This window comes from Sus scrofa, chromosome 2, assembly GCF_000003025.6.
Source record: "Sus scrofa isolate TJ Tabasco breed Duroc chromosome 2, Sscrofa11.1, whole genome shotgun sequence".
NCBI lineage: Eukaryota > Metazoa > Chordata > Mammalia > Artiodactyla > Suidae > Sus > Sus scrofa.
Genome location: NC_010444.4, coordinates 89,735,737 through 89,754,091, shown reverse-complemented (window position 1 = coordinate 89,754,091; position 18,355 = coordinate 89,735,737). Strand labels below are relative to the sequence as shown.

The 18,355-nt window shown below is 42.3% G+C and overlaps 1 protein-coding gene across 5 annotated transcripts in view; it reads right to left on the bottom strand.

Annotated features, from left to right (window-relative positions):
• The window catches only part of RASGRF2 (Ras protein specific guanine nucleotide releasing factor 2), a 268,156-nt gene that overhangs the window by 40,012 nt on the left and 209,789 nt on the right, over nucleotides 1-18,355 (bottom strand). For all 5 annotated transcript variants that reach the window (XM_021084499.1, XM_021084503.1, XM_021084500.1 and 2 more), the window contains exon 18: nucleotides 7,935-8,041. In XM_021084499.1, coding sequence (XP_020940158.1) covers nucleotides 7,935-8,041 — 107 coding nt within the window. The remainder of the gene's footprint in view (nucleotides 1-7,934; nucleotides 8,042-18,355) is intronic.

Here is an 18,355-nt window from a genome sequence, read left to right as displayed (position 1 = left end):
AAGTGAAAGGTGGAATTTTTCAGCATTTCTACAAAAATATCTTAACCACCTCTTTGTTTGCACGACGAGAAGGACACCCTAGTTGAAAATTTTAAGGAAGGGTGTTAAGTTTGGAAGGAAACCAAGCACTACCATTGTAATTGTAAAGTGTCCAATACCTGTTCAACATTCACCAGGTAATTACTCCGAAGGTTTAGCATCTTCAAAGAGGAACAGAACACAAAGGAAATGCATACCTGACTGTCAGGTAGGTAGGAACTTATGTACCAGGAAAAGGGAGTAAAACCCAGATATGATTAAACCCCAAATTTGGTAAGCACAGGTGGGCCCTCAAATCTTTGCTAAATGAATGGATGAAGTTCATGGGGAGGGTTCTTAACTTTGAGACAAGTGGTAACAAGCTACCTAATCTTCTTAAACTGGCAGTTTGGGAAATCGGTTGAGCAGATGTGAAGTGGGAGAAAGCACAACGCAAATGTGGAAGATATGTTAGAACAAAAATAACTGGGAAGAGGCAAATGGCAATGAATGACACCAACGCAGTGAGAAGAAGAAACCCATGCAGAAAATCATTTGATCCTTGTCTAACAAATGACTCTGCATGTGAATGACTTGCGAAAATTCAGCCTCTAGACCTGAACAGCTGTGCTTCTAAGGATTTTAAAGACTGCCCTACAAGCCTGAAATCAGATGGCTCTCAAGCTGACATCTTTAAGCATCAAAAGAGAATCAGCCAGTTGAAACAGCATTTATCAGAATAAAGGAGAATTTTTCCACATGCTGTGCTTTCCTTCGGTTTCTAGATAGGTGGTTAACTGATGTGGTTTGTAGCCTTCAAGACAACTGGCAAGGATTGGAAGGAGAAAGAAAGTTTGGAAGAGCCTGGTTTTAAACCTGATTTTTTTAACTTTCTTAATCAATGCCACATGCCAACAAAATTATCTTTTAGTTTAACTCCAAGCCTTAGGAAAATTCTAGAATGTGGTCTCTGAGCTAGGCTTTGTTATCCCTGCCCTGATCCACAAGAAGGCAAAAAGCTGATAAAGAACGCTGGTAGGTTTTCCCCACAGAGAAGACAGGCTCAGAGTCACAGGTAGAGGCAGAAGCTTTGATGTCCATCAGAGAAATTTTACTACGGGAGGAGATGAGGAGATACAGGTTGGGGACACCTGGAACAGCGTGGAGAGGAGGGATACAAAGAAAAGGCAGCAGGTGAGACAACACCTTGGACCTGAATGCACTACTTGATGCACCAACATTAAGTGGGCTCCTTGGGGAACCTCACGTGACTTAAACTGACAGATAGTGGCTGGGGACACCGCTGCAGGTCTTGGTCTCCAGAAATGCTTCCAAGATCCAAGAGTAACCGTGAGCATGTAGAAAGCAAACTGGGAAAAATAAGACCCCTCCCCTCTCCTCCCCCCCAACCCTCCCCCACCCTGCCCAGTGGCTCTTTCATCAGAAAACTCTTACATTAGAGATAAGAAGCTATCAGAGTACATAAAATCCCCTGCGGTGCTCCTTTGTGTTTTCTTTGTCAACAAAATCAATCCACAAAAGGTTAAAGAAGCACACTCATTTGTTCTACAGGGGGAAAACTAAATTTCTTTTCTTTTCTTTCTTTTCTTTTCTTTTCTTCTCCTTTCCCTTTCTCTCTCTCTCTCTCTCTCTCTCTCTCTCTTTCTTTCTTTTTGGCTGTACAGCATGGGGACCAAATTACACATAATGTCTCAGTCACTAATGGAAACTGATATCAGTTCCATTTAAAACAGCCTTCTTAAACTCTTAATTCTATTTCACACTGACTTAAATAAATCCTGTTGTAAATCTTGCTGAGTTGGGTTTTTTTTGTTTTTTTGTTTTTTTGTTTTTTAATTTAGGGCCACACCCAGGCATATGGAAGTTCCCAGACTAGGAGTTTCAGCTGGCGACCTATGCCACAGCAACACCAGATCCTTAACCCACTGAGCCGGGCCAGGAATCAAACCCGAAACCTCACAGATACTGGTAGGGTTCATTTCTGCTGAGCCACAATGGGAACTCCTTGCCAAGCATTTTTTAAAAAGACAAGCATGGAAAGCATAAGGGGGGTTTAAAGGATAACAACAGAGATGCATAAAAGACAAGAAAAAACACTTGTAAGCAGTTCAAAGAACTGGGATCTTCTTACTTGGTTGTTTGCTTGGACCAGAGAAAAAGAAGATCCATCTTCAGGATTTAAAAAAAAAAAAAAAGAAAAAGAAAAAGAAATAAAGAAAGAAAACCTATATTTATCAGATAATAGTTTGTTTTCTTTTTTTCGTCTTTTTGTCTTTCTAGGGCTACACCCACGGCATATGGAGGTTCCCAGGCTAGGGGTCTAATTGGAGCTGCAGCTGCCAGCCTACACCAGAGCCACAGCAACACCAGATTTGAGCCACAGCAACACCACAGCTCAGGGCAACGCTGGATCCTTAACCCACTGAGGGAGGCCAGGGATCGAACCTGCAACCTCATGGTTCCTAGTCTGATTTGTTTCCACTGCTCCACAACAGGAACTCCCAGATAATAGTTTCTTACATCATATATTTTTCTAAAGCAATTTGACATTCCTTTCTGCAGAGCCCCATACAGATCATTGGGCCAATTTTACAAATGAGGAATATAGCAAGTGAACAATGAATCTAGACTAGAAGTCAGGTTTCCAGATTCCTCTCCTCACCTGAGTCCTTTTTCACCCAGGAACTAAAGTGAAAGGTGATGCTCACCTGTAGTTACAAGAACAATCTCTTTAATCAAAACAATCAATCTAATACTTTGGAGGAAACTCAATTTTCTAGATTGTTTGGTGACGGATTTACATTCTGCTGCTTTACTGTGGCTTTTCCGTTTTCTACAAATTGAAATGATGTCCCTAGTTAGTGTAACATGTGAGGAAAACTGCAGTTATTACCATGTTAGGCTGGTTGTTTTGTTTTGTTTTGTTTGCTTTTTAGGGCCGCTCATGCAGTTCCCAGGTTAGGGGGCGAATTGGAACTGTAGCTGCTGGCCTACACCACAGCCACAGGAATGCAGGATCCAAGCCACATCTGTGACCCACACCACAGCTCACAGCAACACCAGATCCTTAATCCACCAGATCCTTAATCGAACATGCATTCTCATGGATACTAGTCAGTTCCCTACCACTGAGCCACAATGGGAACGCTGTATTTCAGAAATGAGTACAACTTCCTAGTTATTTTTTAAAAAGCTACTACTTTAGGACAATAAGGTTGCCACAATAATGCTACATTCTTTCTTAAATGGACACAATTGGTACTGAAGGAATCAGATAACAAAACACCCTCTTGTCCAAGCCCTTCATTTGTGATGTGGAAATCAAAGACAACAAAGATGAGGGCTTAATTGGCAGAGTCAGATTATAGCCCAAATTTTTGGACAGGTAGTCTTGTCTCATAGTGGGACACTGTCTTTATGAGAGTAAAGATCTTTATTTATTTATTTGGCCACATCCACAGCATGCGGAAATTCCCTGGCCAAGGATCGAACCCACACCACTGCAGTAACCAGAGCCATAGCAGTGACAATACTAGACCCTTAATCCACTAAGCCACAAGGGAACTCTTTACTAAAGACTTTTAGATAAGCCTGAATAAAGGTACCAAGTTGTTCTTATTTTAAGCATCATAGTAGTCACCTCGCTCAGGGTCCATCAAGTCAGGGGCCACACTCCCACCTCCTCGAACTCAACGGGCTCAGGCTGTGCCATAGTTGGTGAGAGCAGGAGGTAGGCATACAATGCGGCCTCTAGGACTGTGAGCTGAAACCAGTTCTGTCCACTGGAACTGTTTACCAATCCATTATCAAGAGGCTGCCTCGACTTGCTCTTGGTAACAACCTACTAAATTGATTTCACTCCCCATTAGTGGATCTTGATTGAAGGTTTTTAAATCTCTGGTATCTATAATGGTCACACAGGATATGCCATGAATTTGAGGAAAGAGGACATTTTAATTATAATTACATTTAATTTAATTTAACTTTAATTACATTTTAACTTTAATTCCAGTCAGATGAATAAAGGTTTTCATTTAAAATTCATTACAAGGAGTTCCCTGATGGTCTAGTGGTTAGGATGCGGCACTTTCGCTGCTGTGGTCTGAGTTCTATCCCTGGATTCGGAACTGAGATTCCAAATCAAGCCACTGCACAGTGTGGCCCCCCCTGAAAACAATCATTACAGCATGAAACTCTATAATGGTGCTATGTTCCTGTCACTCTTCAGAATTCAGAACAGAGAATTCAAAGAAAAGCACTTACTTTCCCAAACATTTGACTACCAACTTCTCTTGTAGCTTTTCTTCCTTTCTTTTTCTTCTTCTTACAATTGTACCAGCACATATGGAAGTTCCCAGGCTAGGGGCTGAATCAGAACTGCAGCTGCCAGCCTACGCCACAGCCATGGCAACACAGGATCCGAGCCATATCTGTGACCTGTGCTAAAGCTTGCAGCAATGACGGATCCTTAACCCCCTGAGCAAGGCCAGGACTGAACCCATATCCTCACGGCCACTATGCTGGGTTCTTAAACTGCTGAGCCACAATGAGAACTCCTCCTGTAGCTCTAAGTGTTATTTAACAACTTTCAAATAAAACTTAAAGTCCAAACTCTCCATCCAGGCCTTGAGGTGTAATTAAAAGCACTTTGGTCTTGGAAATGGACAAACCTGGGCTCGTATCTTATCAAAAGCAAGTCAATGAAGGGAGGAAGGGAGACCCAGAATCTGAAACGAGCAAACAACAACAACAACAACAAGAAAGAAAGAAACAAACAAACAAACAAACAACAGTCTTACAGCACTGTCAACAAGCAGAAATGTCACAGAAATGCCCTGCACATTAGGCGCTTACACAGGGACAGTGACATCGAACTGGCTTGAATAATGAAGGAAGGTAATAGGATGTGCACATAATGAAGTTATACCAGCACCATCGAAAACCAAGCACAGATCCCTACAATCCACTTACACAAGCAGGGAAGGCGAGAAAAGACGAGTGAGTGCTAAGAACTCCCTTCGGCACATCAGGATCTAAATTTTTATACGGTAACCATGACAGGAGATAAGACTGGATAGCTGAGAAGCTTGTACCATTCACTCATGTAGAGCTGTGCCACCCTGGCTTCCTGGTGGGACCCTGAACTGGAGTTAGTTACAAAGGACTTCACAGGCAGTAACAAACTGCAAAGTATCTGAACTGTCCAAACAAAAGTGAACACCCAGGGTGCTTTTTGGATTAGAAACAAAGGCCACCAGGACACAATCTGAAGAGACCCTTGCCTTCACATTGATCTATCCCCTGTTCCAAAGGCTTGGTGCTGTGCAGCCTGATTTGCCCATATGCGCACAGGTGTACGTGTGCAGTGCAGCTAACAAAGCAGACTTGACTCTAAATCCATAATTCAAAGTGATTAATTATAAATACACCAATCGCCCATCTATGAAATCTCTTTACCAAAAGTAGTAAAATAAACCCTAGCCTACTGTGATTGGCTTTGGGGTACTTTTCTGGCTGCTATAAGAGTTATATGTGAATTGTGAGGGCATATTTTTCTGTTAGAAAAGAGGGCACTGGGGATGGATAAAGGGAAAGTGAGGCTGATAGGGAAGCAGGGTTGGAGTTTTTGAGGAAAGATGTGGAAGAGAGGAGGGAGCTGAGACTGGGGAAAACAGGGCTGTGACTGGTGCCATGCCTGTGAGTCTTGGCACGAACTTGCAGGGGCCAAGCTACGACCGATGGGGAGAACCAAGCAGCACCTGCTCAACCTTGTCTATGGAAGCTGCTCTGCATCTCCAAGGCCACTGTGGTCCCCAGGAATCAGAAGCCAGGACTCTGAGTCAAAAACCAGAGATGACAGGATGGAGGGCCAGAGACAGAAGAAACCTCATTATCATGTTTATCTGCAATGAGGCAAAAGGGATTCAAAGTGGCTCATGGAGATGGTGGAAAAGAGACATTTCCAATGAGCTAAGGATGGTTCTCAAGATCAGAGGTGGATGGGATCTATTGTTATTTATTTAGGATCAATTAAGATGAAATGGGGTTGTTGTGGTGGTGGTGGTTGTTTTAGGGCTGCACCTGCTGCATATGGAAGTTCCCAAGCTAGGGGTTGAATCTGAGCTGTAGCTGCCAGCCTACACCATAGCCACAGCAACACCAGATCTGAGCCACATCTTGGACTTACACCTCAGCTCACAGCAACGTGGGATCCTTAACCCACTGAGTGAGGCCAGGGATCAAACCCGCATCCTCATGGGTATTAGTCAGGTTCACAACAGGAGCCACAATGGGAACTCCTAAGATGAAATGTTTACATCCTTTACTGAGTGTGCTTTTTTTTTTTAAATACTTGAATTAATACTTAAGAATTGTCATGGGCTAACTGGTGGTGAGGTCCAAATCTCACTTTTCCCAGTTAGTGACCTGTCCTCCCCCTGGGCAGGAGCATTTTAGGAGCCTGGCCCTCGAGGGACTCACTCTGATGAACTGTCATTACCAACAGCCAGACAGTAGACCTGGGATGGCCTTTGAGAATAGGACGAATGGAGACACGGGACTTCCTTGTGTTTTCTTGTGTTCTTCTACTTATTAGCGAACTCAGATTTGAGGTTTCCCATGCTCCATGAAGGGCCTTCCTCTCTCCCTCCAAAGCCCTCCTTTGCAGGGTGTGGGCCAGCCAGAGTCCAGAAGGGCCTGCCCTTTCTTTGACAGTAGGTACACTGTTTGGCACCATTTATGCCTTGAATCAATGAGGCAAAGGGGGCCCTTACTTTATTTTGTGAAATGGTGAAATGGGTATAAATTCTACAAACTTACACTGAAAACACACAAATAGATAACAAGCAGGTGTTCTGTCAGCCTGATGCAATTTAAAAACAGAATTCAGTAGACTCTTGAACACAGGTTTGAACTATATAGGTCCACTATATATATATATATATTTTTTTTTTTTTTGATAGTGAATACTATGGTACTACACAATTTGTGGCTGGTTGAGTCCTCGGAGGCAGAGGAATCACACACACTGTGGAGCCACGGATACAGAGGGCTGACTATAAGTTATACCAGATTTTCCACGGCACAGAAGGTTGGCTCCCCTCACCACCACATTGTTCAAGACAACTGTACCAGAAACCAAAACATCAAAGGGCACATGAGGCAAAGCAGCTCCTGAATCAGGCTGAAAAGACACCCCCTGACAAGATACCAGGGTCTGGGACCAGAATGTTACTTCCTTCTGCGGGGACCTGCTTTTTACCTCCAGGAGGTACCACCCCAGCAGACCCAACTCCACTTACAGAGAGGGCCTTGGGAACCTGTGCTCCCAGGATGGCATGCCACAGTGGCCCTGCTGTGGCTCTACTGCCCACAGGTGGGTGCTATTGCCTCAGAGAGGAGGGAAGAGGGAGCCCTGCCACCTCCTTGTCGTGCCCTTTGTAGATCAGAAACAGTGGATGCTGGTTTGCTTTGATCTGTTTGTCCACCCTCCTAATTCTTACCTTCCTCTGCTCCAATTTTAAGGTTCCAAATTCTAACTCCAAAGGATCAGGAGCCATTGTCATGATTTTAAAAGTTGGTTAGGAAAAAAAATCCTTGCAGAGTTCCCATTGTGGCGCAGCAGAAACAAATCAGACTAGGAACCATGAGGTTGCAGGTTCGATCCCTGGCCTCGCTCAGTGGGTTAAGGATCTGGCGTTGCCCCGAGCTGTGGTGTATGTAGGTCACAGACACGGCTCAGATCTGGTGTTGCTGTGGCTCTGGTGTAGGCTGGTGGCTACAGCTCCACTTAGACCCCCAGCCTGGGAACCTCCATATGCGGCGGGTGCGGCCCTAAAAGGACAAAAGACAAAAAAAAAAGTCCTTGCAAGTAAATACCAAGGCCACTGAATTACCTGTGCGTGCTTTGAGACCCAGTGACGGAGGACGTTCAGTACTCGATTGGTGGCCGATCTACGTATAATGAATTCTTTGTCACATGTTCTCTCGGTGTTGTTAAATCCTTAGGAGGAAAAGAAACACACACATGTTGCAGTTAAAGCCAGCCCTCAGGGGCCTGGAAAAGGTCACTTATTTTAGGACATTAGTTCATGAATCTCCCAAATGACACATCTTGGCAGAGAGGAGCAAGTGGCTTCAGACTGCTGTGGGTTCTGCTTACTCGCCTATCATACCTTCAGCAGCGAGGCCACCACATAGTTACAGGCACGATTCAATGAATAATGTGGACGTATTTACTGAAGGGCAGCGATGAAAGCTGAAGCTGGTCTGAGGACACTTTCATTTGTGCCTGTCTTGTTATATCACATAGAGCCAAGGAGGAGTATTTGAATCAACATGAGTTTACACTCTGGCTCCAAAGTCATGACATAACCACTAACATTTTCTATATTTGTACATGGATGAGCCCATACCTTGGCTCACAGATGATACAAATATGGAGAAGCAAAATCGCACAGAGGTTAAGAACATGAACTTCACTGCCACACTGTCTGGGTTCAAGTCCCTGTCCCCCTGCTGTGCAAGTGATGGCTCCTCTCTGGTGTCCAGGGTCCTCAAGTCCTGCATGGGTTATTAAGGATACCAACCTCAGAGGCTTATTTGGAGATGCAGTTAGTTAATACATGTTAATCAAAATGAGAGCTCAATAAATGTTAGCTACCGTTACAACTCAATATTGGGTCTGTGTCTTGGGGCTCTCTCTGTGCCAGCCCGTGTTCCTACCTTGGCCACCATTTCAGGATTAAGAAACCATTTTCATATTTTTCCACTGAGTCTCTATTTTAAAAGATTTTAAATTATAATTAAGGGACATATTTCCTCTAAGAATGAATTCGAGCCTTAAGCAATGTCACTGGCAAACTTCTTGAAAGTTGTCTCTACTCACTGATTTCATTTTGTCTCCTACTCACTCTGTATCCCATTCCAAGCTTCTCGCCCTATCTTACCATCATTAAGGTCACCAGTAACCTCTGTGTCTGTAGAGCTGATAGCTAGCTATCATCTCTCCATAGGAAATCTCATCTCATGATCACCTACAAGAAAATCACTCATGTCATTAGATCCCCAGATTTATCTGAGCTCTGGCCCCATATATCCAACTGCTTCTTGATACTTTCCCCTCAGATGTTTCAAAAATCTCAAACTCAACATGTGCAAAAGAAAAACCCATAGCCTTTCCACAAAACCTTGCCCTCTTCCAGTGTTTTCTCTCTCTCAGCAAAGGAATACCAACGCCATCCAATTACATAAGCCCAGACCTTTGGAGTTGTTCTTGGCCCATCTCTCTGCTTCTTCCTGATAATTTCACCTGCTCAATAAGTCTCCACTCAATCCCTGTCTTTGTATCTACAAAGGCCAAACTGGATTTGAGCTCCAGCAAGCCTCATCCAGTCTACTGACAATAGCCTCCCAAGCATTTTTTCTTTTTTTCTGTCTTTTTGCCTTTTCTTGAGCCACTCCCTTGGCATATGGAGGTTCCCAGGCTAGGGGTCCAATTGGAGCTGTAGCTGCTGGCCTACGCCAGAGCCACAGCAACGCGGGATCTGAGCCGCGTCTGCCACCCACACCACAGCTCACGGCAATGCCAGATTCTTAACCCACTGAGAAAGGCCAGGGATCGAACCTGCAACCTCATGGTTCCTAGTCGGATTCATTAACCACTGCGTCATGACGGGAACTCCCCAAGTAGTTTCTTTATCATCACTCCTCCCTCCTAATATGGTCACTTTTCTGAACTCAGAAAGATCTTTCTTCTTCTTTTTTTGGTCTTTTTAGGGCCACACCCATGGCATATAGAAATTCCCAGGCTAGGAGTCAAAACAGAGCTGTAGCTGCCAGCCTACGCCACAGCCACAGCCACAGCAGATCCGAGCTGCATCTGTGACCTATACCACAGTTTGCAGCAAGGTCAGGGACTGAACTTGCGTCCTCATCGATGCTAGTCAGATTCGTTTCCGCTGAGCCACGATGGGAACTCCATGAACTCAGAAAGATCTTTCAAAGGGCCAATTAGATGTGTCATTCCCCTGTTTAAAGCCCTTCAATGACTCCTACGATAAATATAAAACTCCTTCACACCCTGCAAGGCCTTCTATGGTTTGGTCCCTAGCTCCCTCTCAGCCTTTTTTGGAGCTGCATTCTTCTCACTATTTCCTCTTCCATTTAAGCTCTCTTGTTTTAGTCCCTCATCCTCACCCCAGGGCCTTTGCACATACTGTTTCCCAGTTATCACTCTTTTTTTCACTCTGTGGAAGCCAGTCTTACTGCACTTCTCCAAAGAGGCCTGGCCCTTCCTGGCTGCATTGGATAAATTCCCCACTGCACATCTCACAGTAACATGCACATTTACTTTCTGACAGTTGCTACATTTGCAGTTTTACACTTCTGTATGTAACTATCTCATCATGATTTATGTCCTCCATGAAGACAGGAATTGGGTATGTTTTTGCTGAGCACAAACACATATGTGGCGGAGTTCCCATCGCGACTCACTGGTTAATGAATCCGACTAGGAACCCTGAGGTTGCGGGTTCGATCCCTGGCCTTGCTCAGTGGGTTAATGATCCAGCATTGCCGTGAGCGGTGGTATAGGTCACAGATGCAGCTCAGATCCCATGTTGTTGTGGCTCTGGTGTAGGCCAGTGGCTACAGCTCTGATTCAACCCCTAGCCTGGGAACCTCCATATGCCTCAGGAGCAGCCCAAGAAATGGCAGAAAGACAAAAACAAACAAACAAACAAACACATACCTGGCATGTGTGGCAGATGGTGGGCACAAAATACATTTGCTGAATAAGCATAAGTGAACAGAAGCTTGGAGAGTAGGAACTTAGTGTTTCTTGCATGTGCTCTAAACATAAGGATGACTGAGTGAAAGACTGAAGGAACAGCCCTCAGAGCTTATGAATGAGTTAGACCAAAAAAGTCCATGAACTTTTAAAGGGCAGAGGCCCCTTCTCCACACTCCTCTTTGAATGGAGACAGGCTTCTTCCACCCTCTAGCAGATACCATCAGAATATGAGGATGATGTGCTTTGGGCCAGACAAGGTATCTGGAAAAAACCTCTTGCTATGAAAAGCTTAGACATTCTGGGTAAAAGATAATAAATATCTTTTAAAATGCACATCTGAGTTCTCAAGAAAATAAGCCTTGTGTTTCCAGGCCCACACAGAGAGATGTGAAAATCAGAACCAAGCCTCTGAACTAATGCTGGCTGCCCTGAGAGCAGAGGTTACAAGGCTTGGAAATTGGGGATGTGGACTGCAAATCCACGTTGTTCAGGAAATGAAGCCCCAGGGCCTTCAGGAAGTGTGGTGACAGAATTAGAACTGAGACTCCCACCTAAAGCTGGAACTCTCAAAAAACCATCCCCTCTGCCCAAGAGAGGATGAGGGAAAAATTTTCCATTCTGCACAAGGGGACAGTTAAGAAAGGTGACTATCTTAGCCTGGATCTCAGTGAGAGGGAAGAAAAAAAAAAGCCTCCCTGAAAATTGATAATACAAGTCCACCTCATGCAGGTTCCACACCACTGGGTCACCCAGGCCAGTGACAACCCTGATCCCAACAAAAGCTCACACAAAACCTCTCTATGGGGGCCGAGGGGGACGGGACACACACACACACATAGTCAACCCTAGCCAATACTGGATTACTAATAAGAAAGCTCCAGAAGAAAAACTCACAACCCCAAGTTACAAAATACACAAGTCTTGCACTACGAACAAGGGTCACCAGATACAAAGGTCAGGAACTCCCCACCTCACCCAACTCCTCCACCACCGCCAAGAATTTCAGAAGCTGGAACTACGCAATAGTTCTAGTTAAAATATCCTAAAATTAGGATGTTTATAAAGACTAAAGATATAAAAGCGGCAACTGAAAACATGTGAAAAGATTGAAAAAAAAATTTTTTTTTTTTTTTTTTTTGCTTTTTTAGAGCTGCACCCTCAGCGTAGGGAGGTTCCCAGGTTAGAGGTCTAATCAGAGCTACAGCTGCTGGCCTATACCACAGCCATAGCAACTCAGGATCTGAGCCTTATCTGTGACCTACACTATAGCTCATGGCAACTCCAGATCCGTAACTCACTGAGTGAGGCCAGGGACCAAACCTGCAACCTCATGGTTCCTAGTTGGATTCATTTCCACTGCACCACAAAGGGAACTCCTGCAAAATATTTTCAAAGTCAAATTTTACAAGAATCACATAAAACATCTTCAAATTAATAGTAGTATTCTTTCAATTATTGCTGAAAAATAGACAAATAGCAATTTAAAAGAGATTACAATAAATAAAAACAGGTTAACCCCAGTTGAATAAAGTAAACTGTAAAGAGATCGGAAAAACAGATCTGAGAAAATTACCCAAATGCAGTAAGAGCTAAAGAGATAAAAAACAGAAAAAAGGGTGTTAGGAGTTCTCATTGTGGCACAGCGGGTTAAGGATCTAGCATTGTCTCTACAGTGGTGTAGGTTTGATCCCTGGCTCAGCACAGTGGGTTAAGGATCTGGCGTTGCCACAGTTGCAGTGTTAAGTCACAAACTGCAGCTCAGTTCTGATCTCTGGCCCAGGAACTCCATATGCTACAGGGCAGCAAAAAAAAAAAAAAAAAAAAAAAAAAAAAAACAACAAGAAAGAGGATAGAGGCCTTTGATTTTAGAAACACTGCCTATTTAAACTACCAATTTAGAAATTCCCTAAACCAGACACATGAACCTTCTCTCTGAGGGGCAAATCTGTAATAAGTCTTGATAGATCAAGTTTTATAAATGAAGATGCTGCTCATCCACTAACTGAAATTGCCTTAGTGGGGCTCTCATGTATTAAGACATGTGTAGTCTTGCTGTAATATAGCACATTATGTCCACACTCCCGATCAGACAGCCCACCTCCCCATTTTTCACAAATTTAAAGCTCTATGAGCAAAGCAACAATTTTCTGCAAATCACCAGATAGCCTCCTTATTACAAGCTGTCATCTAAGCTGGGGGTTGCTTGAGCGATATTTATATCTGAATTTAAACATAAACTATACCACTAATTGGTGGTGATACCCACCCAGAAGCCATTCTGTCCTAGAATCATGGATCCACCCCCAAGGAGTTCTTGTGCCCATTTTTTTGGAAGAGCAAACAGCAAATCTTTGTAGCGCTTTAAACATCTTTCACTGGTCAGGTATGACTGCACAATCAAACTCTACATATATAAGGAGAGTTCATTTTACTAATTAACATCTGGAATACCCACATCTTTTCAATTTATGCACACTCTCTTTCATCATTGTTGTAGGCACTGGACAAAAGGGCTAATCTGGGCAACAAAAGCCATCTGGAAAAATGATAAGAACCAAATCACCACATGTGTGATTCTATCTTATGGTCCTTCCTCCCAGACACTTTGTCAGTCCATCCCTTAGAGTAATTGGTAGATGCGACATCTCTCTCATTAGCTGTAACTCCTTGGTGCAGGGATCTTATCCTGAGCATCTTTGTACACAGGCACTCAGCAGTTATACTTGTTAACAAAAAGTGCATCACTCCCTGAAAACTATTTGAAAGTATCTGCAGATGCTATACCTGAATTAAGGGCATTCTATCACCATATTACCATGATGATGATGTATTTGAAATCTGTCAAAGAAAGACATACAATAAAGTAATGGGGAGCAAGCAAGGAAATTTTAAAATAGAGAAAGAGAGGACATTTATTTATTTATTTATTTTGCTCTTTAGGGCCATACTCAGGCATATGGAAGTCGCCAGGTTAGGGGTAGAATTGGAGCTATAGCTACCAGCCTATGCCACAGCCACAGCAACGCAGGATCTGAGCTGCGCCTAAAATCTACACCACAGCTCAGAGCAACCCGGATCCTTAATCCACTGCCCATTGAGCGAGGCCAGGGGTGTAACCTGCATCCTCATGGATGCTAGTGGGATTCGTTTCCACTGTGCCACAACAGGTACTCGGACATTTTTGATTTTATTCTTCAAATGGTGTGACACTTAGCTAACTTCACTGACTATTTTTAAAGGCAAGTAAAATAATGGCGAGATGGAAATAAGATTACATGTAGGCGACGTGGATTATGGGCTTGTCCAGTTAGAGCTACCCCGAGACTGCCTGAGGACATACTGTCAAAGACAAGGAAGTCTTGAATGGGGTGAGGTGTTTTAATATCAAAAGTAGGAGTTCCCACTGTGGCACAGTGGGTTAAGGATCTAGCATTGCCGTAGCTGTGGCTTAGGTCACAGCTACAGCTCGAATTTGATCCCTGTTCTGCCGAAAGAAAAAAAAAGTAGATCACCAAGAAGTGGACCATGGAACTGTCATTAATGCCAACAAAGCATCTTTAGGCCTTCCTCTGACTTTTGCGTAAAATCAGGAAGAGCCAAAAAGCACAGATAATATTGATGGTCCATGGTGGTCCACGGTGATGCACTGAGGAAAAGTAAATGTTTATTTTGGGTAACTTTAATCATGCTTCTAGAAACTATTTTTTTGTTGTTGTTGTGTTCTTATCCCCAGGACCTAGCACTGTAGGTGTAAATAAATTTAGGCTTATTGAATGACTGCATTGCCGTCACTTTAATGGTTATATTGGTAGAGGAATTAGAAAAACTCCATGTTAGTGATGAACTGTTTGTCACTTTACGCAGATGGAACTCAATCTCTCCAATGACATCAATGTTATCCATATACCTTATCCAATAGATATCTTTCTATAAATTGTGTGCAAGGCAGAAATCATATAATTGGTTTGTACATTTCTGTGCACTCAGATTACAACTGTATTTCGACTCTGGTAGCTGGCATGCAAAGATCACTGATATTTACTGTTGCTTTGTGCAGGCACTGTGCTAGGAGCTTTAGAAGTGTCTATAATTTAACCCTCATGATAATAACAATTGTCATTTATCACATGCCCACCAAGTACAGGACTATGAGTGATGTGACTTCTTCAATAACAACAGCAACTCTGTTGAGTAAATGTTGTTTTCCTCACTTATGGACAAAGAAATAGGAACTCAGAGAGGTTAAGTAATTGGGCCAAGGTCACAGTTTCTAAGTGGCAGAACCAGAACTTGAAGTCGAGGTCTGCCCATTTCCAAAGCCAGAGTCCTTTGAATTACACCTCATGACCTGGATCCAAAATTTACATTTTTTTAAATAATTTTTTTATTTTCCCACTGTACAGCAAGGGGGTCAGGTTATCCTTACATGTATACATTACAATTACATTTTTCCCCCACCCTTTCTTCTGTTGCAACATGAGTATCTAGACAAAGTTCTCAATGCTATTCAGCAGGATCTCCTTGTAAATCTATTCTAGTTGTGTCTGATAAGCCCAAGCTCCCGATCCCTCCCACTCCCTCCCTCTCCCATCAGGCAGCCACAAGTCTCTTCTCCAAGTCCATGATTTTCTTTTCTGAGGAGATGTTCATGGATGGAACTAGAGAATCTCATCCTGAGTGAAATGAGCCAGAAAGACAAAGACAAATACCATATGATATCACTTATAACTGGAATCTAATATCCAGCACAAATGAACAAAATTTACATTTTAAGTTTTACTTGCAAGTTGGTAACCAACGAGAGAAGATGCTATGTGAATCTTTTGGGAAAGTAAGTGCTTTTCTTTAATTCTCTCTTTTAAATTTTGAAAGTGCTAAGAACACAGCACTGTTATGGCATTTCATACTGTAATGGATTTGAAACAAAAAGTTTTATCTATCTAACTGGAATTTAAATTTTTTCAAAAATGTACTCTTTCTCCAAATTCATTCCATTTCCTATGTGACCACTGTATGCCCCAGAGCTTTTAAAACTTGCAGTCGTGATTTATATATGGGTAGTGAGATCAATTTAGTGGGTTGTTAACAGCATTTAAACAATGAAATAGATGAAAATTCTCTGAGTAGGTTGTACATAGTGAAAATGAATATTCTTTAGGGAAATTTTGTACCAATTGTGTGTGTGTGGGGGGGGGTGTATCCTGCATCAAAATGTAAAATGCATTTCTTAAGAGTGATTGCAATTTAAAAAAAGTTTGAAAGTGGCTAAAACAGATAATCTGATTATTAGCGTTAGGTTTCAACCACCTGCATTAATTTCCCAGAAACTCTGGATAACCAAGTGCATTCTTTACTCTGAAACATGTCTGAAGGAACAAGCAGAGGTTGCTTCTCCTCTTACTGTCGCTCCCCTTTGGTTTCTGTCACCAAACATCCCCCACCCCCACCCCATTCTCCAACTAATCCTCCAGGTTGTTCGCCTCTGCCTCATTCCTCCGTTTCTGATCTGTTCTCCAGCTGACTCCATCCAGTTCTCACGCCCTCTGGCACATAATTCTCTTCTTTTCTATGCATTCCAACCTCCTCCAGTTCCAACATTTTCCCAAATCCCTCATTCCAAGGACCTTACAAGACATTTCCATATTCATGACACATTCTTCTCTCATAAAGAAACATATCCAAAAATCAAATTTATGGATTTTTTTTCTTGGTAATACCAGATTCATTTTTTTTTACTTTTTTATTAATGTATAGTTGATTTACAATGTTTCTTCAATTTCTGTTCTACAATAAAGTCACCCAATCACATGTAGTACCCTGTGCTATAAAGTAGGATCCATTGCCCATCCATTCTAAATACAACATTTACTTCCAAAAACCCCAAACTGCCCATCCATCCCACTCTCTCCTTCCACCCTTGGGAACCACACATCTACTCTCTTTGACCATGATCTGTTTCTGTTTCATATATAGGATCATCTGTGCCATATTTTAAATTCCACAAATAAGTGGCATTATATGGTATTTGTCTTTTTCTTTATGGCTTAATTCACTTAGGATGAGAATCTCTAGTTCCATCCATGTTGCTACAAATGGCATTGTTTTGTCTTTTTTATGGCTGAGTAGTATTCCATTATATATATATATATGTACCACATCATCTTAATCCATATATCTGTCAATGACATTTAGGCTGTTTTCATGTCTTGGCTATTGTGAATAGCACTGTGATGACTATCGGGGTGCACTCATCTTTGGAATGAATGTTTTGTCTAGATACACACCCAGGAGTGGGATTGCTGGGTCATATGGTAGTTCTATATTTAGTTTTCTGAGGTACCTCCATACTGTTTTCCATAGTAGTTGCACCAATTTACATTCCCACCCTCTCCAGCATTTGTCATTTGTTGACTTGTTAATGATGGCCATTCTGACTGGTGTGAGGTGGTTCCTCATTGTACAATGTTTTGATTTGTATTTCGCTAATCATGAGTGATATTGAGAATTTTTTCATGTGCCTGTTGACCATCTGCATATCTTCTTTGGATAAATGTCTATTTAGGTCTTTTGCCCATTCTTCAATTGGGTTGTTTGTTTTTTTGTTTGTGAGTTGTCTAAATATTTTGGAGAAAAGGTCCTCTTCTGTTGCATTCTCTGCAAAGATTTTCTCCTATTCCATGGGTTGTCTTTTCATTTTTTTTTTTAATGGTTTCCTTTGCTGAGCAAATGCTTTTGAGTTTAATTGGGTCCCATTGGTTTATTTTTGTCTTTATTGTCATTACTCTAGGAAGTGGATCAAACAAGATGTTGCTGTGATTTATGTGAGAGTGTTCTGCCTATTTTTTTCTCTAGGAGTTTTATAGTATCTGGCCTTATATTTAGGCCTATAATCCATTTTGCATTTATTTTTGTGTACGGTGTTAGAGAGAAATTTATGTTTTTTTGCTCCCAAGCTCATCCCCATCCTAATTTTCTGGTTAAGGAATGACCATGGTTTCAGCTCCTCAGGTGGCAAACCTCATTCTTCTCTATCTCTCCTTGGTTTTTCCCTTTTGGTCAACAAATGCTACTCACTTTTTTGGTAGGGTCTGTCAGATTGATCATTTCTCCTCTAGTCTCCTGCTACAACCCTAAGTCTAGGTACCTCCCCCATGGGTTGCAGCTTTTGTCTCCAAATGTTCCTCCTCTCTCATTTCTCTCTGTTCTTCTGTTCTTCCTCCATCCATAATTCAATTATTCAATAAATATCTTTAGAGCACTTACTATGTTCCAGATTTTGTGCAGGTGCTGGATGAACAAAAAGGGTGGAATCCCTGCTCCCATGGAGTTTGCTCTTTAAATGGCAAGAAGACAGCCTTCAAACAAGTCAAACACCTAAAACGTATAATTTGAAATCCTGCAAATGAGCAAGGTGCTATCTATTCAAGAGTAATCTCAATTGTCCTTCTAATTACTGCTCCAACAGCAGTACTTCTTTTTTTTTTAATTGAAGTATAGTTAATGTCAATGTTGTGTTAGTTTCAG